Source organism: Caretta caretta, chromosome 9 (assembly GCF_965140235.1).
Source record: "Caretta caretta isolate rCarCar2 chromosome 9, rCarCar1.hap1, whole genome shotgun sequence".
In the NCBI taxonomy this organism is placed as follows: Eukaryota; Metazoa; Chordata; order Testudines; family Cheloniidae; genus Caretta; species Caretta caretta.
Genome location: NC_134214.1, coordinates 31,772,446 through 31,795,941, shown reverse-complemented (window position 1 = coordinate 31,795,941; position 23,496 = coordinate 31,772,446). Strand labels below are relative to the sequence as shown.

Here is a 23,496-nt window from a genome sequence, read left to right as displayed (position 1 = left end):
ATTTCCCAAGCACTGAGCATCTTGGTTAGACCAAAAATCAGCCTTTATGTAAGCAGGCACAAGTCTTTCAATGTAGTTGCACTTGCTCACTTAAGGGTTGAATTTGAATTTGAAAGTTCTGGACATTGACAACGATGGAGGGGGCTCCTGGGACACACGCAAGCCTTTTGTTAACAGAGTTGACCTTTGGTCCTGGTAAGGTTAGTGGATACCTGAGTATTCCCTCACCCCTTCCCACATCCACATTTTGCTCAACCATTTGCTACTATCCAAGGCTCCCAACCAACTCTCCACACTAGCCAAGGGACAATTTCTTCCCACCAGACTGTCAGACCAGCCAGTGAGTCCTAAGGGGGTACAACGTATAGCACTGGTTGCTCTTGGGATAGACATGGGGTGGTGAGGAGAATATGGAACTGACACATTTTGGGGGCGAAGGAAGTATATGGAATTCTTTTGCAGAAATTTTTATCACCTGGCTGACATTTTGCTGACTGAAGTGGAACATTTGAGGGAGCCCACATCGGTGACACACAGGTTGTTTTGACATAGATCAGACTATATATTTTGGCAATTTGGTGAAAAAATCGGAGGGCAGGGAAGGCACATGTAGTTGTAGACAAGAAGAAAATTATTTTGTAAGACTCATCTTTGGAAGTGCGTCATCTTCTTTCCTCCAAAGAAGGGAGTGACAGGCTATATTTACAGAAGACTGAACTCTAGTAAAACAAATATGATCAAAGTTCCCTATCTAGGGAGAGATGGATGACTTGCTAGATATCATTGAAACAGATTGCCTTTCACAGAGATTATTATTTATATAGCACCACTAGTTTGCATGGCACTGTCAGATATACAAGAAGTCACGGTTGTTGCCCTGACAATTTTACAATGTAAATTAGACAGATAATCCAATAAAGAACCCAATAACCCAATAAATAATTACAACACACCATGGTGTGCCAGGGAGGGAAGAGATCAGAGCATACAATGGGAAGGGAGGACAGCTTTTGGAAGTACGTTATTTGTACAGTAAACAGACTGTTTTTGATAAATGTGAAACAAAATATTTTTGCTTATTTTTAATATCATCGGGTAAAGGATTATTGATTATTATTGTTTACCTGCACGTAGATTAGTTTCTATGCAACCTGTCTAAACTCAAGCACAACCTCTCTGTGACCTGGCTAGACTCAATCAGCCTGGGATAGGAAAGAGCTGAATCCCCTGAGCCACTGACTGGAGCAATGCTGCTAAGCTACTAGCCTGTCCCACTTGGCTATATGTGCACAGAGGAATATTTACATGGATAAGGATAAGATCTAATTCATCCAACTAACCTCAGTGATCATAGCTTGAATTCCCCAGGGGGGTAACTATTTAATCATTGTATAGATAAACCAGTTAAAGTTCAATAAATGTGAAATTGATTCAAAATATTCATCGGGAAGAGAAATCAGGCGCATCAAAACCACATTTTTCTTTAAATACAAAATTCCTACAGAACTCTCTCTCTTGGGCTATGACGTTGATGAAGTTAAGAAATTCAGTGGGAATTGTGTACCTACTCCTTTAAGCTCCTCTGAAAATCCCAGCCTTAGTTATTAGACTAAATTATTTTATTAATCAATCAATTTAGAAACAGACTCAGATCCTCAAAAGTACTTAGGTACCTAATTCCCATTGAAATCAGGGGTCCTGGGCAGAAGCTATCTTTTCTGGACAGTTACTATCCCACTCCATCCCCCTTCCCCCGCAGCCCCTCCTGCTGGTAATAGCTCACCTTACCTGATCACTCTCGTTACAGTGTGTATGGTAACACCCATTGTTTCATGTTCTCTGTGTATATAAATCTCCACACTGTATTTTCTACTGCATGCATCCGATGAAGTGAGCTGTCGCTCACGAAAGCTTATGCTCAAATAAATTTGTTAGTCTCTAAGGTGCCACAAGTATTCCTTTTCTTTATCCAACTTCAGTGGTTCTGAAGTTTCATTAAGGAAAGGACAGTAGGTGAAAGAGCTAATGAGGGTGGGATGAGCAGGAAGATACTTACATTTACTTAAAATCTACTATCAGCCACTAACTTAGGATCCTGAAGACCCTTACTCTCATGGGTGGTCTTGACTGATGGGATCAGAACCATTGAAGTTAATGAGGCTGCTTATATCGGTAAGGGCACATGAGAAGCTGTGCTTGAATTTCCAAGAAACTAGATGAGGGCAGATATCTAGGGTTCTAAACTTGTCCTGGGAAATAGATGTGTAACCATTATATATTTTTTTCTCCTATCTTAAGCAATGTTTCACTTCACAAGATTGAATCAGGATATTCCTGATCAGCCCCAGTTTTTGCTGCCACTTGCTTTAATTGGAGGTAGGGTTGTGTAACAACTGTTTTGAAACCGTAGCAAGTCTGATAAGGATGCCAGACACCTGAGGTGTATATCTAAATTGCAATGAACTTGGCTGACATTGTAGGAGATGAGAGATTAAAAAAAACAAACAAAGTATTGAGGAAATACAAAGCTCACATACTATATATGCATGCCAGGATTTTATGTTTATACAGTATATTTGTATGCTAGTCCTGATTTTGTCTGCAAGCTTTTTATCTATGCCTCTTTATTAAGGCTCCCATTTAGTTATCTTCAGCTGGTATTTTACAGCAACAGTCTGACATGAAGGTTTGTTAATCAGACATTACTCTGTAAACAAGCAAAGCATACACTATATATAGAATAAATGCTAAGCAACTGTGAATTACAAGACTATAACGCCACTAAGGTTTTATCTGGTGACATTATAAGCTATGGCAGAGAGTCCTGAATGTATTATGAAATAACCAGAACTCAGAAATGGCATTAGGATCTCATTATTAAAAGTTGCTTTGCAAAAAAACAAAAATATCACTACATGATGGATATTACATTGTATCAAAAAATGTAAACATACTTTTCCCCACTTTCCTTTTCACCTCTTTTCTCTCACTACCCACCCACCCATCCCTCTCATAGATATCCATCAACATGATGTCATTTAAAAACTCTCACAATAAAGGAGCAAACTCATTAAGTAACAAATCATTGGCTGAATGCTGCACAAATAAAGAAGGTGGAGGAGACGCATGAAGAATTTCTGGTAACTTTTGCAATTCACAGGGTAACCTCTACTCATGAATTACAGCAGTTGGCACAGCAGGCCTTAAGGTGGCTAAAGCTTGGTTACCTATGAAATGGGACACCCAGAATCAGTGGCTCCCCTTTGAAAATGTTGACCATAATATCTCACCTCTTGTTCTGCTACTGCTGCCAAACTATTTTCTAAGAGGGAGGCTGGAAGTAATCTGGACCCATCCCTGAACTTCTTAAATCTGCTTCCAAGGGCAGGAGTCCTTCTCATTTAGGACATGACTACAATTCAAGATGTGTCCAAGGTGGGCTGTGATTCCCAGCTCAAGATGACACACTCAAGCTAGCTTTCATCAAGCTAGTATGCTAAAAATAGACTGTAGTCACAGCAGTGCTAGCAGCGGGAGGGGCTAGTACCTTGAATACATAGTCATCCAAGATGCTAGGCATGTACTTGTAGTGGCTAGTCCTTCCTGTCACAGCTACACTCTACTAAGGAAAATGAGACAACCCAGATCCACCAGTGGATAGTTAATTGCTTGAGTAGCTGGCTAACAGTTAATTAGGCAAGGAATATCTGGGCCTAATACAGGCTGATGAGGGCTCAGTCAGGAAGCCCCAGAGAAGAGGAAGCCACCTGAGGAGAGAGGATCCGTTGGGGGGGGGGGGGCTGGGTAGGAAGCTACTCCCAGTGGTGTCTCCCAGGAGAGCAGAGGTCATGGAGAGCAGGAACAGGCCTAAAGAGAAAGTGCTCCCAGGCAAGGGACCAGAGCAGCTCAAGAGAATAAAGTGAGTGAGGGGCCTTGGGAGCTACTAAGGGGTAACCTCTAGCTCAGCAGAGAGTGAAGCACTGGTCAGGGAAGACTGGCATCCAGCAGAATGCCCAGCACAGACCCAAATTCCAGGCAGGAGGGACGAGACATAAGACTGGTTAAGCCAGGGGTGGAGAGTTTCCAGTGCAGTAGCTAACTGAAGCTTTTTGTGTTGGTCTTTTCTGTTAAATAAATAATAGAAAGGCCTGCTTGGACTTAGTTATACCCTGGGTGAGGGGAAGCTGAGGCAAGGGCTCACCTACAGCATGGTGCTTGATGACAGGGGACTGGCCAGGGAGACCTCCCTGCCCTTACACCAGCTCACCTTAGAATTAACCACAGAAGTGTTTGCTGGCATTTTATAGAAAAAAGAGACAACAGGAATTGAAAGACCTTGGATATTAAACCTCCTTACACAGAGGTGGTCACCACTGATCACTCTTCTTAAGAATAATTTAAAATTTTGCCTGTTCTACCTCATGGCAGAATGTACTTGCATCTCCCATAGCTCACAGATGTCTCTCTGTTTTTCCCTGTCAGAGCCTTGAGGAGTGCAACATAACCTCTGAGACGGAATGCACTGTGCTTAGCAATCAGCTCATATATAGTCTCCCTCAATTTTGATGTCAAGGAATCAAAGGTGACCAGAGGGAATAGTTAGAGATATGTCATAATATGTACTGGGCTAAAGGCTGTCCTCAGCTACACCTGTGCAACCCCACTTAGTACTCCAGGATTGCATGAATGAAACTGAAGAGAGGATTTGATCCATCACGCTTAAGACATCCCATCTCTTGAAATGAGCTCCAAACAGAAATATCAAATGTCATAAACATACAGCTAAAGGTAGCCTAGAATTCCTCCTTACCTGTAAGGGGTTAAGAAGCTCAAATAACCTGGTTGGCACCTGACCAAATGTGGCACTTTCAAATGTGTGTGTGGGGAGGCTTTGTTTGTGCTCTGTGTTGTGAGTTTTCTGGGGAAGCAGAGAAGCATCAGGTCAGAAAACGCCTTCTCCTAAAATCATCCTAAAATGACTCTCAATATTGCAAAAAGAGTAAGTAAATAAGGCAAGGCATGTTAGTTTATCTTTTATTTTTACTTGTGAATTTTCCCTATGCTTACAGGGAGGTTTATCCCTGTTTTTTGTAACTTTAAAGTTTTGCCGAGAGGGGAATCCTCTGTGTTTTGAATCTGATTACCCTGTAAAGTTACCTTCCATCCTGATTTTACAGAGGTGCTTCTTTTACTTTTTTTTCTTTATTATAAAGTTCTGTTTTTTAAGAATCTGATTTACCTATTTGGTTGGTATATTATTCTCAAGCCTCTCCAGGAAAGGGGGTGAAGGGGTGGGGGGGATATTTTAGGGAACAGGAACTCCAAGTGGTCCTTTTCCTGAATCTTTGTCTAACTCACTTGATGGTGGCAGCAGTACCCATCCAAGGACAAGGAAGGATTTGTGCCTTGGGGAAGTTTTAACCTAAGCTGGTAGAAATAAGCATAGGGGGTCTTTCATGCGGGTCCCCACATCTGTACTCTAGAGTTCAGAGTGGGGAGGGAACCTTGACAGCAAATATGATGTACCCATTATACAAAATGCTCATTAGCATTCAATCAAAGCGCATATCACATTTCTGACTAAATATCACTTCTTTGCAATTAGAAATTAAACAAAATTAAATAAATAAAATGATAATTTCCTTCTTCCTGATGTTGACATAAGAGTCTGTGTGTATATATGTGTGCACAGTTCCAAGAGATTCTGCCATTGTCCCTTGACAACCTGGGTGAGCGCATTTCTTGCATACATTTTGCTATCTGCCTGTCTGTGTCACTAGTATGGCTGTGCAATAGTTTCCAGGAAGGGGTTTTGATAAGCATTGAAGTTACGTGTAGCATTTTTGTGAACAAGTTTTTGATTAGGGCAGGAACTGTTTTTGTATCTATATCTTTTAATCTTGTATAGTGCCAAGCACACTTTGTCAGCATTTAATGATAATAGTGAGTTTAAAGAACAGTAGAGAAACACACCTTTAAGAATCAGAGATGGGCTTGAATTAGACATTTGGACAAACTCCCCCACCCCAAGCATTTTGCCCCTTTTGCCTTGGACCTATCCCTATCAGATGGATCTGAAGGAGAACACTTATCCATACCCTGTTGAAGTTTGGAGACTTTCAGAGCCAGATCCAAGCTTTATGGCTTGTAACCATCTCTACTGAGAACAATGAGTATTGAAAAGTTCAGGGGTTGGCCAGAGCCATTCTATTATTTTACGGTATTAAATAATTGTCAGATAACACTAACCTGATTTGAAGCCATGTGAGCATCGCCATGGTGCCCCCACCAAAAACCCAGACTGTGAAAAACACAATAAGCAATGTTGTAGTAAACATCATTTGTTTGGGTTGAGATTCTGTGTCCCGAATAGCCAGTGCAAACGCTATTGCACCACGTAAACCTGGGAGAGAAAAGAGACATGCATGGCAACTTAATATGCTTGGACATAAAACTATTTCACTCTTTCCAGCCCCAGTCCTATTCCTTGTGAAAAACCTAAACAAATGGGCCTAAATAGCAATGGGGGAGAAACAGAATGCTCATCTCCTCCATGGCTGCTACAATAGCTTCCACCATACCAGTGTCTTCTGCCCAAATAAGGACATCTGGCCTGAAGATTCATGTTGCTACAGGGAATGAAATGTTGCTGCCTCCAGCAATGGCATTGGAATAATTTGAATGGTGGGGGTGCTGGAAGCCATTGAACAAAACTGTCAACCCTGTATCTGATGGAAACCACTTCAAGCCAGGGGTGCTGCTGCACGCCCAGTACCCCTCGTTTCAGCACCCTGGCTTCCTTGGACTCTGCTGAACTTACCTGGGCTGGAGAATTTAGTCTGTGTTCATGTCTATAATGCAACTATTTGTAAAGCAAATTTCTGCAAACATGTCAAAGTAACTAGTCCTCACTGAGAAATTAGATATTGGGAAATCTCTGTTCAAATTAAAAAATAAAAGGAAAAAAGGAGAAAAGAAAAGGGGAGCCCTCCCACCATTTGAAATTTCTCAAGTGATAAAAAACATTTTTTGACCATGGCCTCATATTTCAAACAAAAAAGCAGACATTTTATATATTAAAGTCGCACACACTACAAATAGTCAGACTATGAGCCTTCCAGTAACTGACACTAAATCACATTTAATTGATGTGACGGTATTTAACTCACACACAATCAGCTTTGCAGAATTTCACAATGAAACCATCCTGATATTTACAGACTAATCAGACATTTGTTTTATATCCATATAGTTCTTTATGTCAGGAATAATCTCCAACAGCCAGACTCTGACACCCTTATTCATGTTAAGTAGCACCATAATCCTTTGGGTAGTCTCATTGATGGAATTAAGTAGTAGTTAACATGAATGAGGATATCAGAATGTGGTCCATTAGGACATTCCTTGTTTGTGGCCAAGTGAAATATAATCATTTAAAAAATCATTTTTGTGCTAAGAACAAGCACAAGAAATAAAGACTAATAAGTAGTTTTTAGAGAGAGGTTTAAATGCCTGCTATAGAAGATGCACAATAAATGCAGTTTTAAAACTATTATATAGCATGGCATTTGAAATGTTACAATAAATGTAAAATGTATCCACCTACAGAGACTGACTCAATAGCAAAAGATACAAATGGGGGGAAACAGCTAACTTTGAGTTTAAAAAAGCCCCCTAGGGTTGTAATAAGCAAACAAAAAGGACCTCATAGTATGATACATTACAAGACAAAAAAACAAAAACTAAAGCACTATTTGTGGGGCATAATAGAAATATTTTGAACTTCCCTAATGCTTTCCTTTTATCTTAAAAAAAATCGTTATTAGTTTTTCAAGAGAAACACAAAAATCAATGCAAAGAGAACATTTAAATGAATATAACAATTCCTATGAAGGGCACAAAGCATTTTGCAAATATTAACAAATTAAGCCTCATATCAATCACCCTCGCAAGGTGGGTAAGGATTATATGGGGAACATTTCACCCACTGCAGAAATGTAATCATCTTTGGAGTAGAACGTTTAACAGCACAAGCAACAGTGTGCAACATTTTGTACAACAAATGAAGGATTCTGTATCCAATCAAAAGCAGAAGCATCACACGTACAAGCAAAACGGAATAATCTCAATTGAAATTTGTCAGTGACACCAGATTTAACATCTCTGGCGCTTGGGAGTGCTTGTTCTTACTTTTTATCTACCCTATACACCATATTTGGGTGTTGGTTTATTATTGACTCACTGGGAAGAGTGTCACCAACTGAACACCAACACAAAAGACCTCATGTAAAACTAGGGAGCTGATAGTGCTGCTCTCCATAGCCCTGGTGCCACAGCACATGGAATATTATATGCAGATCTGGTTCCCTTAGTTTAGGAGGGGGATAGAGGAAGGGAGGGAAGAGTGAGCTCCTTTTGGAGTGGGGGGTGGGAAGAAGGGAAGAGCTAGCTCCTGTCAGACCTGGGGTGGGGAGGCACAGAACATGTCCCCCTAAAAGGGATCAACGTTAAATTTCTGCACACGCTCCTGGTCGGCCCAATTAGTAAGTTAGGAAGTCTATGGGAAACCTAAGATGCTCCAAAGCTTTGCAGAACAGAGGGTGTGTGTGTGTGTGTGTGTGTGTGTGTGTGTGTGTGTGTGTGTGTGCGCGCACGCACGTAAATGTGTGCACATGAGTAAGAGAGAGAGTGTGCGAGAAAGGTGAATCTATGGTCTATATTTGGAAAGTGGGGTCTCTGACTTACAGTAGAAAAGTGAACAAAGAAGGTGCAGTACAGTGGGATTTTCAGTACATATACTATGGGGAAATGGGCTAGACTAGGGCATTTTGCCTCCTAGTGGAACAATGGATAGGGGAAAGTTGCTGTTTCTGGTCTGAGTATGGAAAACAAGATGTGATATGTTATGGTTGTGTGATGGGGTGTTCACCCCACACTAGCACAAAAGGGTCAATGTGGCTCAGAAGGGATTAATTGATCAGTTAGACCATACCTAGAGGAGAATTAGGCTTGATAAAGCAATCCCTGATTAAGGATGGAGCCCAGCTGAGCAGAAGCAGGTCTAGCTCACATAAAGCCATGCAGCGAGGGCAGGAGGCGGCTGCAGTTTCTCACTGGGCTTAGAGAGGGGAAAAAGAGAAAACCCAGAGGGAAAGTAGATCTCTGTGAGCCTGCCCCTGAGGGATGGGCATACCCAGAGAGATGGTGGAGTTGGAAACAGCTCAGGGAAATAACAGCAAGGCTTAGGACAGTGCAGAGTTGGCCATGGATTCAAGAGTCCCTGAACTGGAATCTGGAGTAGTGGGCAGACCTGTGTTCCTCCTGCCACTGGGAAAGTGGCACAGTCTTAGCAATGAACTAGAAGACTGCCTGAGACAGTCTGTATGGAGAAACTTTGATACCCCAGAAAGGGGAAAACTATAGTGACCTGGACGGAGGGCCAACACATGAAGAAGGAGCAACCAAGTCCAGAGAATCAGAGAGAGAAGCACGCAAAGGGTGAACAACAGTAAGAGGAGCCTGGTCGAGAGTTAATCCTCAAGTGAGCCGCAAAGAAATGCCTGCCCCCAGGGGTGAGTAGAGAACCTTGTGACAGGTGCTCTGATCAAGGAGCACAGATGAGACAAAGGAGGGTCAAGTCACGGGTCTGGATATGAAGGGTAAGATGCTTAGCATAATGAATGGGTGGGTGAGCAGCAGAATAGTCTATGATTGGTTCTATGAGCTGTATGCAGCATATGCATGCTGCTTTGTGGGAATTTGTAGCCCAGACTGGTTACAATCTTAGGGGAGTGGTTTAAGAGGGATTTGAGGCCAGATAGGGATATAGGAATAGAGTTAAAGATGTTTATATACAGTGGCCTGTATACATTTAGTTCAGAGATTTCATGAACTGTGAGTATAGCAACCTTAAATATTGCAATGTTTTTTGCTGTTAAATTTTATCAAGTCTGTAATCAAGCTATAATGATTATGACTGATTAGTATGTGGCGCCTGGCCATGTCAGGCAACTTAGATTATGTGGTCATGGAAGAAGGAATGAGAGGTCAGAGAAGTAGGAAGAAAATCTGAACTTTGTCTTCCCGAGGAAATTTAGGGTGAGACTTTTGAAAGCACTCTCGGTGGACCTCACTTTGCTCCTATTGCAGTCAAAGGTAAATCCCTCACTGACATCAGTGAGCAATTAGGCCAATACTGAGCACTTTTGAAAATCCCAGGGTCAACCTTGGATAACAATGATGATCTCAGCAATGGATGTAGATGATGGTTTAACTCCCTGAGTAGGCAGGAGCAGAGTGTGTTCAGTACTGCTTCAGAAACTCTGGTGGAACCTTGCTCATAACATGTTTCTGTCCACAAACAGCTTGTGTACTAACTCCTAGGGAGAAGTCAGTAATGGGACTAAAAGTCATATTTCCTGTAATAGCTGCAATTCTTCAGCTAAAAGAACAGCTATTGTTTAGTTAAGGACAACAGCTTTTTAAATGTTATTCCAGTATTTTAGCTACTTCGGTTTGCTTCTCCAGAAGTCTAATTAGCACTTACGGCTGCTCTGCCTGGGGCCACAGGTAGTGATTGATCCCCGATCACTCTGCTGTCAACTCCGGAACTCCACCAGGGCGAGAGGCGGAAGTGGCGTCGCTGGGGGAGCGGCAGCCGTCGATCCCACGCCGCGAGGACGCAAAGTAAGTGATTCTAAGTCGATCTAAGATACATGGACTTCAGCTATGCTATTCTCGTAGCTGAAGTTGCGTATCTTAGGTCAATTTTTCCCTACTCCCCCTCAGTGTAGACCAGGTCAGAGGAATGAAAGCTTCTTTGTCTATCAGTTAAGAGCCAGTCAGAGATGCACTGAGTTATTTGTTCTGTACCTTGGTGAAAGCTTTCACAGCTGTGTGTATTGCTGCACTCTAGAAACAAATCTTCTTTTCAAGCAACTTCCATTTAGAAAACACTCCAGCAATTCAAATGATTTAGGCCATGTCTACGCTAGCACGTATGTTGGAAAAACTTTTGCTAAGACACTTTTCTTTTTGTACGAAGAAACTTAATACTTAACAGTCAGAATTAAATCATTTAAGACACACACACACAGTTTATTGAAAGAAGGATCTCTCTCAGCTCCCTTCGAGATGGTTTTACTTCTCACAACTCAAACATTCAATGGGCTGTATCACCCCCTCCCTGTGATAAAGCTCAGTGGAAGGAACTCTTGAAGGAACCCTTTGCTGAGCGATTCCCCCTCATCAACACTTAGGGATTTGGGATACACCATATTGACAACTGCTCCACATTTCTGTTGTTTCCTGGCACCCCTGCTGTCCCCTCTGGCAGCAGGACTCCGCTGCAACACAGCTACCACTACTTGGGTGGGTCTGTATAGCTGGAGACTTTGTTTAAAAAGGGATCCTACAGCAGGGGAGGGGCTCCAAGGAAAACCTGTAATAGCTTTTCTACGTAAGCTCCATGGGGCTGAAGGATGACGTGTGTCCAACTTGCCCCACCCCACCCAGTCCCTGCACACACCTCATATGACCTTCACACCCACAGAGAGCCCTGTGTGGGGCCCAGAGGAACAGGCTGCAGGGCTGCCTAGCTCTCTCATGTATGGAATGAGGGGAATTCACCTGACAAGAAGACATTCTGTATGTACTTCTGGGGGTCTCAATCTCACACACTGTTAGTTTTTTCACTCATTGCCCAATTTTCTCCCACCTATCGACCACTTCTTTAGAAATCTGGGGGAACACTTCCCTCCCACTAGTGTCTACAGAAGTTCACTTTAATACTGGGTGCATATGTGTATATATGCCAACTTGTGTACACACTTTTTTCTTTTTCTTCTGTGTGTTGTCTTTCACGCTCAGCCCTACTGATACTTCCTGCCCTCTGCCAATTACATCATTAGTGCAGTAGCTGGATTGCCCTGGCTTTGCAGCAGATGTCCTACAAGCCTCCCACTGGTAAACAGGACAGAAAAGCACAGCTGAAGACCAATAGAGATATTGGAAAAAGACAGGCGGCTACAACTCAGTCACATACTAACTGGGCACATGTTTTGTTTAAAACTCAAGTAGTGCCTGTGTGACCCAGGGACCTTTTGGTGACAACTTGCAGAAGACACAGAATGTGTATAGGGTTTTATAGGGAACTGGGTCATATCTGCATAGCAGTTCACCAAAGGATAGCATGCAAGGTCTCTACCCAGAGCGAGTAGCCCGCTTGTCATTGTAATCATTGCAAAATGTATGTACAGATAATATTTAAGGAGTTAGATATCTATGCTAAAATTATGTTCTTAAGGTCTTGGAATTAAGACAGGTTATCACCTGAAAGAGATTCTTCCAAGATAACAGACACCTATCTCCTTGTCTGGTCATTTGTGTACTGTACGCCTATTCATAGACTGAGCCACAAAAAAAAGTAGAGATTGACAGGATTAAGCAAACAGCATGGGGTGTTCTGTTTAGGAATAAAGACAAAGGACGGGACTGGTAAATCTAGGGAGGCAAAGAAACACACAGGATCTTTCACGCAAGAGGCAAGCTGACAGCATGTCTATCTCACGAAAGGAGGCCACAGCCAAACCTGGCCACAGCACTGCCAGGATTTTGGGTGACTATTACTCTATGAGGCATGAGAGTATCTAGATATTAAAGTCTAGGCTCTAGAATGCACGTTATGATTCTATTTCATATGTAACCATTTGTTTCCAACACTTCTACTTGCTATTGAAACTATGCTTTGTTAAACATATTTGTTTTCACTATAAACATATCTAAGTGCTGGGCGTTCAGCAGAGTGGTGATGTGTGGTGGAATTGGTTAGGTGGCATGTCCTGTTTCTCTGGAAGCAGCAAATCTGTGAATACTGAGAGTGTCCAGTGGACTAGGGGCTGGACACTGCAGGGAGATGCTTGGCAGGATCAAGGGTTGGAGTGTGACAATTGCTAAACTGTTTAAAAACAAACAAACCAGCAAGGCCTAGAGGGAAGTGTTTGTGTTGTCCGTGGCCAGTGGAGTTGGGGAGCTGACCCCCAGTAGGCATGGATAAGGCTTCCTCATGCTAAGGGCATGTGGTAGCAAGGTGCCTCACAATCCTGGATAGTCCTGGAAAGCATCACCCCTGGATGATTCCAATGCCAATGCCACCCTCAGAGCACTGGGTTGAAGGCATCAGAAATGGACATCAGGAACACATCAGACCTGACCTCCACTCTCTATACTGGCTTCCCATGAATACTGAATCCAGTTCAAGGTCTTAGTCCTTACCTTCACAGCGCTCCATGGCCCAGGCCCAGGATATCTAAAAGACCATCTAAAGCTCCTGGACAAAGACTGGGGTGACAACTACACTCCTCTGGCACAATGAAACCCTCGACAACAAGAATAAGGCTAATCTGTGCAAGGGACAGAACTTTTTGGGGAACAGTCCAAGGTTGTGGAATGAACTCCTACAGGAACTAAGGACTATCATAAACCTCACAACTTTGCACTTCAAGTGCAAGGCACATTTCATAGAATCATAGAATATCAGGGTTGGAAGGGACCTCAGGAGGTCATCTATCCAACCCCCTGCTCAAAGCAAGACCAATCCCCAATTAAATCATCCCAGCCAGAGCTTTGTCAAGCCTGACCTTAAAAACTTCTAAGGAAGGAGATTCCACCACCTCCGTAGGTAACGCATTCCAGTGTTTCACCACCCTCCTAGTGAAAATGTTTTTCCTAATATCCAACCTAAACCTCCCCCACTGCAACTTGAGACCATTACTCCTTGTCCTGTCCTCTTCTACCACTGAGAATAGTCTAGAACCATCCTCTCTGGAACCACCTCTCAGGTAGTTGAAAGCAGCTATCAAATCCCCCCTCATTCTTCTCTTCTGCAGACTAAACAATCCCAGTTCCCTCAGCCTCTTCTCATAAGTCATGTGTTCCAGACCCCTAATCATTTTTGTTGCCCTTCGCCGGACTCTCTCCAATTTATCCACATCCTTCTTGTAGTGTGGGGCCCAAAACTGGACACAGTACTCCAGAAGAGGCCTCACCAATGTCGAATAGAGGGGAACGATCACGTCCCTCGATCTGCTCGTTATGCCCCTACTTATACACCCCAAAATGCCATTGGCCTTCTTGGCAACAAGGGCACACTGCTGACTCATATCCAGCTTCTCGTCCACTGTCACCCCTAGGTCCTTTTCCGCAGAACTGCTGCCTAGCCATTCGGTCCCTAGTCTGTAGCTGTGCATTGGGTTCTTCCATCCTAAGTGCAGGACCCTGCACTTATCCTTATTGAACCGCATCAGATTTTTTGGCCCAATCCCCCAATTTGTCTAGGTCCCTCTGTATCCTATCCCTGCCCTCCAGCGTATCTACCACTCCTCCCAGTTTAGTATCATCCGCAAATTTGCTGAGAGTGCAATCCACACCATCCTCCAGATCATTTATGAAGATATTGAACAAAATTTCTTGGACTTTGCCTTCTCTAATGTAAACACATAGCAATAGGGGTCTGCGTGGGTGTGTGTAAATAAGTAAAAGATACACCCTAGCAAAACAAGATACACCTCTGGGGAGCAGGTTAGAAAACAAACACTATGAGACAGATGTGCAATCACATGGCTTCATACACTACCAGAAGGTGCTCAGATATTATGGTGATGAGCAGGGTATAGAAACCTAAATAGAATAGGATAGTCCTACTGGAATTAAGGGGAAATCAATGGGAATACTTCAGGAATACCTCACTCTGCAATGTGAGTAAGGATGGCAGATCAAGACTTATGATTTGATGTAAAGTTTGCAAGTCCTGGTGCTCTAAGCCCCTAAAGGGCCATGTAATAGGGTATTTGGTGGGCTGGATGTAGTAGTGGTTAGCGCCCACCCAGTAGGGAAGTCCAGGCCCACCTTCTCCACCAGACTTCAACCCAGGGTCCTAGGAGGATCAGCAGCATTTGACCTCCAAGTGGCCCTCTGAGTTACCCTCCATGGGTCACTTCCTATCACTGTTTTCCTCACTCAGTTTCTGGCCCCAGACAAGGTAAAAGAAAAATAAACCAAACTGTTAACCCCAACCAGGCTCAGCATATAGTCCTATTCCCTCAGAGAGGCTTCTTCAACCCATCTGCCAGGAGCCTTCAGGGTAGGTCTGTCCTCCTCAGCCTCTCCCTTCTGAGCTGGGTTGCTCCCTTTTCAACCCTGCCCAGTTGGAACATGCTCTGCAGGACTGGAGGAAGGGGCTAGCTGGCCTCAGTACTGTTTAACTTCTTCCAGCCCAGTGTGGGGGTTTGTATACTCCATCGTAGGCCATGATAAACTCTGGATGAATTTCATGGTAAGTGTGTGTTTACCAAACAAAACCACTCATCAGAAAGGTCTCCAAGTATCTATCCATCCTTTGGTTTATGAGGCTTTGCAGAATTCATTACAGTTCCTCTCATGAGCTTCTTGATTTTAATTGAGAAGAGCCAAAAATTAAGTTTAGTTCTATATACCGTCAATTGCAATCACTGGAGGAGGTCTGAAGACCTTTTAGCTAGAAAATGTATCTGTACCTTTGAGGCCAAACTCTACCCTGGTTTAGTGGACTTAGAAATGTGCTTGTCTTTCTTGAAATCATCATTTTCTCTGTATATAGCTGTACTCAGTATATACTGTTTATTCTGTACGTGAAGACACGAGGTGACTGTGGGCTATAGTTGTTAACACACATCGGGGTACAATTATATTGGAAACCCGCATGCCTTGAGAATGTTGTGATGCATGAAGCTTAAGGCAGTGTGAGAAGCATGTGAGAAGTGCAGTTAATCAGTTGTTACTGCCCTACTTGCAATATGTCATTTGCTTTTATGAAAACATTTTTATCTTAATGAAATAAAATATTTTAATGTAAAGACATTTAAGAATTCGCATTCTGATTGTTTTTGAAATAAAGTACTACATATATCGGGAGCTTTAAATATTGGCATTTTCAGTTCTCTGACAGATATTAGTTGAAAAGTGAAACCGAATGCACAAGTGAGAGTTCTCACTCAGTTGTTGGCTGCAGATGACCTTTCCACTTCTGGTTCTGTGGAATGTGAGATTAGATTGGACAAAATAAGAAAAGTGAAAGATGAAGAAAAAGTTATTCTAAAATCCTTCAATCCATACTCTGCTTTCAAAGAAAAATCAAGGGGAAAATGGGATCCAAAAGCCAGAAGTAGAAATTTACAAGAACCAAGGGAATACATGGGTCAGGAGATTGGTAATTAACCAGATATGGAGACTTTCATCTCTATATTGCTGAAATGAATCCAGCTCAGGATGCTAGCTAACAGAAACTGTTACCATATAATTGGCACATAGCTGTCTATTTGAAATGACCAGGAGGTCTGAAATCCAGTTCCTAATGGATAAGTGTCTACATCACAATCGGCCCTTCCCCCGCATCCACCTGGCATTAATTGGCAATATCATTGGTAGTTTTAGTGAAGAGGATGAGTGGGCGTGGAAATGAACTAACATCTCTCCCCTAAAGGCACGGTTCTTTCAAGTCAGAAATGAGACCAATTGATGGAGAAGTATGGGGAAGCATGTATTGTAGCTTTGGAAGAACGCTTCAGAAACTTGCCTGGGGTATAGTTCCACGCTGGAAAGCAACTTTGCAAAAATGGCGCTGTGTGTTCCATATTCATCTCTCTCAAAGGTCAAATGAGCTCATTTAACAAGTGAAAAATGTTGTGTTTTTTTTTGGGGGGGGGGGGGTTCTACCAGCCAATCCTACAAACCTTCCCTGCAATCAGAGTCAAGCTGAGATATTTCTGCCTCATGTATGTCTAGGAATAAAGAGATTGCAGTTGGGATTTAATAATTCTGTGGATGATGCACAAATCAGAATAGAATTCAGCACCCTCTCCAGATCTGCTTTGGTTCTGCAGTACTAACAGCTGTTAAAATCACTACAACTTTAGGTTAGTAAGTAAAGCAGTCAGCTATTAGACTGAATCCATAGAAGGAGCAGGCCTATTGAATAAAAAGCTGTTATTTTTACAGTCACTTTTCAGAGTAAAAATGATCTTTAAGTTAGGGAGAGTGGTGGGAGACCACATGATTGGTGAGTGGGTATCTATGAAGAATACCACCCTCTCTCAGAAAGAGACAGTACAGGAAATTAATTTCCTTGCGTGTAACATAAGCATACTACCAGGAGTAGTTTGGGTGCCTAATACTGGAATAAAATATTCCCAAAATAGGAAAGGATGTTGCGAGATGGAGATGGACAATGAGTTTTGAAATGGGTAACTTAAGTAATGGGTTTCCTACATTATTTTGCTTCATAGGTAACTAAAATAATTAATACACATTTACACACAAGCACCTAAATGATCATGGAACTATTCAAAGTCTGTCATTGACTTCAATGGGCTTTGGCTCAGCCTGCACGTGCGTATCTAGACCTTTTGTCTTCTTGCCAGAAAATAACTTTCTCTGCCTTTATTCTAGGTCAGGTGTTAGAAAACGTAGATACAAAAGTATAGTGGCACTTACCTGAAAACATCATCATGTGTTGAAAGTTCCTGGGAATCTTTTGTTTTCGACCCAAATTCAGAATGAAAGAAAGTGGGTATATGTTGCATGCTCTTGCTATGAAAATTGCCACCTATAAGGTTAAATGTGAGATGCTGAGGAAAATGGCCATGGGGAAACAGGAAAACTGAGCTAATAAACTTTCTCCAGGTGAATATCTTGAACATGAAGTTAGAATAAACACACTATTAAATGATTGTTGAGCATAATTCATAATTTCAGATTTTAGCTATCCAGCCACAATCTTGCCAGTTTTATTATAGACCCATTTAGGGGCAGAGTTTGGCTCTCTTCAACCATCTTAGTTTTGAGCTCCTTATCCTGTACATCACTTCACTCACTGTTCATTGACTCATCACATATGACTACGTCTTCAACCCTTCAGTAAAATGCACACCATAAATTATTCCAATGGAAATGGCATTATCTCTTTCAATGGCAATTTAGGAAGGCTAGATGTATTTTTGGACATGATTACCGTCTTCTTTCCTCACAATTTGTGTGGGGCATATCTTTATCTTCATGTCTTTCCTTTTTTATTTTCCTTGTGTAGACTTTAGAAAGGGATTTTTATATTATCCCTCTGTGTATCTAGTACAAAAAGTTTCCTGAATAGATATTTTAGAAAAATCAGGAGAAAAAAAAATCACAACTAATTCTATATGGAAACCTTGATCATAAGGAGGTTCCTCCCTACCCTCACCTTGTAAATCCTAGGGCTCAATTATGGCTGTAAGCCTGAGACATGCTGTGGATGAAAGAGGAGGTGACGCACCTGAGTGTCTGGAAGCATTATGCCTGCAGAGTCCAGGAGCAGGCACAGTGCTGTTAGGGGTTTGGGAGAGCACACACAGCAGTTACCACACTTGTAGATCACATAGCCCCTGTATGTCTGTCTAGCATAGCCTTGAACCAGCTTGTTGGCTGGTTCATGGGTCATGGTCCCTTTGCTGCTGTCAGCTCTAGCAGTCCTCCATTGTTTAGGTTAGGGACAGTCATATTATATTTGCCTCTGTGTAGTTATGGGGGTACCAGGCTCCTTGAGTCCTTTCTGCCCTCTAAAATAACCTGTACTAGGGGAGCCATAATTTGGGTTTTAATATCAATTTGGAAGTTACATCTAAAAGTAAATGCAAGCAAGCAAGTTGTAAAGTCCCTGTTTGTGAAGCTACTGCAATTCATCAAAAAGTAACAAGCAAAGGGCTTTTGTTTGGGGAGGGCAGGGGGAAGGAGTCATTGTATGGCATTCCAGACTGATACGTGGCACTGAGGAAACATGAAAGAACTAAGGGCAAAACCTCCATGTCTCGGCCTATATGACATCAACATCAGTGGGAGTTCCATGTATATAAAAAGAATGTAAGAAATGAGAGATTTGCCTTAAGCTTTGCACATTGCAACAGGTCTGCAAAATGTTACGGTTCATGCCAACAAATCATCTCTTTAGGTCCATTAAGTGAGTTACTGAAATGTACATATTAAAACAAAGCCAAATGCCTGCCTTCCTCTTCAATTTGAACCCTACAAAGAATTTATTTTTAGCGTTTTAAAAAGACTTTTGTTTACTTGATTTTAATTTTTTTCACCCCAAACAGTCATTTTTGAAGATACTTAAAGTAAAGGATACAAATGCCCCAAATATAAAGAGAGCATTAAATATATGATTTTGGAATGTGAATAATGCAAGCCCCATGTAACAGAAGATGACATTCTCAGCCAAGAAATTCATGAACTCGAACAACTGAAACAAAGAGAAACAAAAACCATTATTATGACTCATGTCTGTAACTGGCTGGTGTTTGTCACATAGTCCACATTAACTTGGAAAACAGGCACATTAGATTACAGGGACATTGACAACTTGAAATCCAGTCTTTCCGAAGAGTTTCACTAAACTATAAAAATAGTTTGTTTCTACACTATTTGCTGAGTTTCCGTGGCAATGGTTGTGGTTTTACAATGACCTTTTCTTGTATTTTTACATGTATTCCTCCCCTTCATTGCCGTATGAAAGTCCCACGCAAACAGGGAAAAACTGGCTAACTAAAGTCTCAGTCCAACTTCACTGAAGGCAATGGAAGAATGACACTTCATTTTACACTAGCTTCAATGGGAAGTGAATTGGGTCCTTGATAATACAAGTGAATACAGTGAAACTGACTGCATAAAGTGCAGTCAAATGTGTGCATGCACACACCCCCAGAGAACTTTCCTCCTAATCTTGTTCAGTTACAGCAATCATAGGCATTACTTGTGGCAATATGATTTCAGACAGAAGTGTGATTTTTAAGATGATGAACTAAAAAAAAAAAAAAATCTATGATAAAACCTCCAGAGTCTTGTAAATTGGACCATTTGGACACAGCAGTCAAATTCTCATTTCAAACTAATCTATTTAAGGAATCATTTAAACATGTTACATAAGAATGGCAAATAATTTAATTGTTATAACAGGGTTTCTTCTGGGAAACAGACCAATACATCTATTTGTCTTGAGAGGATGTTCCTGATAGGATCAGGAGACAAATTCACTTTAAAGGGAAAACATAAAACGTAAATCTTCAGTCTGCTTCCATACCTGGAGAAACTATAGACGGTGTCCCCAAAGCAACAACAGAGTACTTTACATGCCCGTCTTCAGTGCAGAAACCTACTGAAGCCAGCAGGACTCTGTGTGGGCTTGGGAGTCAGTGCTAGCAAATCCAATGCAGAATCAGGGCCTAAGTTTGTAAATTCTGCATACAAACATATAAATCCACTCTACTAAGATTCAGAAGGGTAGCCATGTTAGTCTGGATCTGTAAAAGCGGCAAAGAGTCCTGTGGCACCTTATAGACTAACAGACATATTGGAGCATAAGCTTTCGTGCGTGAATACCCACTTTGTCGGATGCATGTAGTGGAAATTTCCAGAGGCAGATATAAATACGCAAGCAAGAATCAGGCTAGGGATAACGAGGTTAGTTCAATCAGGGAGGATGTGGCCCTCTTCTAGCAGTTGAGGTGTGAACACCAAGGGAGGAGAAACTGCTTTTGTAGTTGGCGAGCCATTCACAGTCTTTGTTTAATCCTGAGCTGATGGTGTTAAATTTGCAAATGAACTGAAGCTCAGCAGTTTCTCTTTGAAGTCTGGTCCTGAAGTTTTTTTTGCTGCAGGATGGCTACCTTTAAATCTGCTATTGTGTGTCCAGGGAGGTGTTCTCCTACAGGTTTTTGTATATTGCCATTCCTAATATCTGATTTGTGTCCATTTATCCTTTTATGTAGGGACTGTCCAGTTTGGCCGATTGCTGAGGGGCATTGCTGGCACAAGATGGTGTATATTACATTGGTGAACGTGCAGGTGAATGAACCGGTGATGGTGTGGCTGATCTGGTTAGGTCCTGTGATGGTGTCGCTGGTGTAGCTATGTAGGCAGAGTTGGCATCGAGGTTTGTTGCATGGATTGGTTCCTGAGTTAGAGTTACTATGGTGTGGTGTATAGTTGTTGGTGAGAATATGCTTCAGGTTGGCGCTTTAGTTCGGTAATTGGTAAACCACGCTGTCTGGGCACCCTCCTGGCCAATGAGACTTCCCAGGAAAGACTGCTTTAAAAGTGGTTGTTTAAAGTTACTTGTTTAAAATGAATAAGCAACCTAGTAATAGATAGCACTCTCCTGTGTGTTTAAACTGTGTTTCTGCCATGGAAGTGCATCCTGTGCACATTTTTTTCCTCCTGACGAGCCTTTGTAATCGTGAATATTAACAGAGATTGAGCATAAATTTTTCCCAACCAATATTATTTTCTTTATGCCAATAAAAATTAGTTCTTCATTAAACACTTTCACATTCTATATTAACCCCAAAATATTGTATGTACCAGTAAACATTCTCTTGCTGCATTGATGTAGCTAGCTACTTGGAAAAATGCCAGCTCTCTATGAGTTAAATCTCAAGTGGCTACATTTCTGCATGACATCAAAGTAGGACAGAAAGCACTTCAATAATCCAACATCAACCAGGGGAACCTGGAGAATCATATTGATTGTACTGGTACCGTGAGAGATTTGAAGGTGCGAGAGAGCCATTAAAAACCCCTGTAGTCAATGTTAAGTGAGGGATATAAAATTTATGACATTTGAATGTTATTTAATTAGAACACAGCGATCATGAAATTAAGGATACTGATAAATCAATAGTTGATGAAAACTACTTTTGCCTGACTGTTTTAAATTAAAATACAATGAATGCAGACTACCACCATTTTTGTAGGATTCTGGAATACCTTTATTACATTCTAATCACTTTATTTATTCTCTTTCAATTAGAGGCTTCAAAATCACAGAAAGCAGATTTGAATTTGAAGCCATAGCCTGCAAACCTTTATACTATGGGCAAAATGTAAGGAATAATGAATCCTTACAACATACTCATGTAAAGCTCTTCATTTCTAGGTTAAACTGCTTAGTGGTAAGAATCATGCATAAATAACTAGGGCTGTCGATTAATTGCAGTTAACTCACACAATTAACTAAAAAAAATCATGATTAAAAATTAATTGCAATTAATCGCACTGTTAAACAATAGAATACCAATTGAAATTTACTAAATATTTTGGATGTGTTTCTACATTTTCAAATATATTGATTTCTATTACAACACAGAATATGAAAGTGTACAGTGCTCACTTTATATTATTATTTTTTATTACAAATATTTGCACTGTAAAAATGATAAAAGAAATAGTATTTTGCAATTCAGCTCATACAAGTACTGTAGTGCAATTTCTTTGTTGTGAAAGTGCAATTTACAAATGTAGATTTTTTTTGTTACATAACTGCACTCAAAAACAAAAACATAAAACTTTAGAGCCTACAAGTCCACTTGGTCTTACTTCTTGTTCATCTAATCCCTCAGATAAACAAGTTTGTTTACATTTACGGGAGATATTGCTACCTGCTTCTTATTTACAATGTCACCTGAAAGTGAGAACAGGTGTTTGCATGGCATTTTTGTAGCTGGAGTTGCAAGGTATTTACGTGCCAGATATGCTAAACGTTTGTATGCCCCTTCATTTTTTAAATCACTTGACAGCCCTATAAATAACGAGAATTTATATGAGAGGATAGGCCTTTGTTTATTTTTATATGGTGCTGATTTTAAAGTCCCAGCTTATTTAGGAACTGCAAACTTAAAAACAAATGCGAGAGAGTGAGAATCTCACAGTATAAGGTATTTAAAGTCCTGGAATGAAATTTTGCCTGAATGGACATCAATGGGTGTTTTGACTTCCATATGGCCAGGATCTAACCCGTCATGTTTATGCACAGTGCAACTAACTTTCTTCCTCTGCCTGGAGCAGAGTTTTATGGGATTCCTAAGATGTGGTGAGGAAGTAGCAGGCGGGGGGGAGGGGGGGGAAAGAAAAGAAAAGAGATGCAGGAGCAACAGGAAGGTAGGGGAACAGCCAATAATACTTTGCATTTTTACAGTGATGTTCATCCCCCATCAATTCACACAGCACCAGTGAAATGCAGGACGAAGGCAGCTAGGTACACAACTGGCACATGGCACACTGCTCTCTAGTAACAGGAGAGGATACTTTGGCCACGGACATCAAGGCAAACCCCTACTTCTATTAGAAAAGCCATGGGAACTTGAATGCTCTTGCAGAGAAGAAAGGATGTTAAAGCAAAATTTTCAGCTGTGATTGTCTGAAGTTAGGCACCTAATTTTTTATTTAAATCCCTCAGTGTGTGGCTCGATTTTCAGAGGTCCTGAGCAACTGCAGCTCCCAGGGTAGTCGATGTGAGTAGTATCTCGCCATCTCTGAAAAACTCACTTGTCACTCCGGTTTAGGTGCCTGAATATGGACTTTGGCCCTCGATTTAGGCACCCACATTTTGAAAAGAATGGTCCTAACTTTTTAAGGTGCCACCCAAAAGACCAGAAA

At 41.5% G+C, this 23,496-nt stretch overlaps 1 protein-coding gene across 1 annotated transcript in view; it reads right to left on the bottom strand.

Moving 5' to 3' along the window:
* Positions 1–23,496, bottom strand: part of SLC9A9 (solute carrier family 9 member A9) — a 316,631-nt gene that overhangs the window by 123,234 nt on the left and 169,901 nt on the right. Inside the window, exons 10-12 of the mRNA XM_048864122.2 lie at positions 19,193–19,306; positions 17,527–17,638; positions 6,250–6,403 (exon numbers count right to left, since the gene is read on the bottom strand). Coding sequence (XP_048720079.1) covers positions 6,250–6,403; positions 17,527–17,638; positions 19,193–19,306 — 380 coding nt within the window. The remainder of the gene's footprint in view (positions 1–6,249; positions 6,404–17,526; positions 17,639–19,192; positions 19,307–23,496) is intronic.